The sequence below is a fragment of the Arachis hypogaea genome, chromosome 17 (assembly GCF_003086295.3).
Source record: "Arachis hypogaea cultivar Tifrunner chromosome 17, arahy.Tifrunner.gnm2.J5K5, whole genome shotgun sequence".
Classification (NCBI taxonomy): domain Eukaryota; kingdom Viridiplantae; phylum Streptophyta; class Magnoliopsida; order Fabales; family Fabaceae; genus Arachis; species Arachis hypogaea.
In genome coordinates this window covers 50013896-50014817 of record NC_092052.1, presented here as the reverse complement: position 1 = coordinate 50014817, position 922 = coordinate 50013896, and the positions used below count along the sequence as shown (strand labels likewise).

The window sequence follows — 922 nt, the reverse complement described above, 5'->3', positions numbered from 1 at the left end:
CGGGGTCATATACGAACAATCAATCAAGTTCGAGTTTCCTGTATCGAACAACTAAACGAAATATGAGGCCCTTCTAGGCGGCTTGATATTAGCTCGGGAAGTCGGGGCAACGAGGCTGGAAGTATACAGTGACTCATAGGTCATGACCTCGCAAGTAAATGGAAGCTACCAAGCCAGAGACTCACTACTGCAAAAGTACTTGGAGAAGGTCAAAGAGCTGAGCAAACAGTTTGAGGAGGTCGCGGTCTAACACGTTCCAAGGGAAAGGAACACACGGACAGACCTCCTATCCAAGCTAGCGAGCACAAAACCAGGAGACGGCAACCGGTCCCTCATTCAAGGCATGATAAAAGAACCAGCAGTTGCCCTCCATCTGACAAAGATAAGCCCCTTCTGGATGGACCCCATCACTTATTACTTAGAAAACGGCAAACTCCCTGAAGATGGGAAGGAAGCTAAAGCGTTGAGAAGGGAGGCAGCCAAATATTCGATCATACAAGGCCAACTATTCAAAAAGGGACTTAGCCAGCCATTGCTGAAGTGCCTGCATCCCGACCATACGGACTACGTGCTAAGAGAAGTCCACGAGGGGTGCTGTGGCCACCACATCGGGGGTAAAGCCCTAGCAAGAAAGCTCATCCGAGCTGGATATTACTGGCAAAGAGTTCGTAAGGAAATGCGTTAAGTGCCAAGAAAATGCCAATTTTCACAAAGCGCTAGCAACCGAACTAAGCCTAGTGACGTCCGGCCGACTGATAAACCACTATTTTATGGTTTATATTGTATTTAATTGTGTGGTTTTATCATGATCCTTAACCACTTATTCATTAAATTAGCATGAAATTATAATTCCTTCCTAAATTCATAACATGTTTGAAAACTGCTTCCTAGAGACTTTAATTATGTATTTTTAATTCTCCTT

General features: G+C 44.8%; 1 protein-coding gene across 1 annotated transcript; it reads left to right on the top strand.

The window, feature by feature from the left end:
- Positions 1-343: 343 nt before the first annotated feature.
- Positions 344-685, top strand: LOC112763276 (uncharacterized). The gene has a single exon (XM_025808992.1). It carries the CDS (start codon positions 344-346, stop codon positions 683-685), a length of 342 nt encoding a protein of 113 aa, XP_025664777.1.
- The last annotated feature ends 237 nt before the right edge of the window (positions 686-922 follow it).

Coding starts and splice junctions, on each gene's coding strand:
- LOC112763276 (XM_025808992.1), top strand. CDS start 344: ATGATAAAAGAACCAGCAGTTGCCCTCCATCTGACAAAGATAAGCCCC.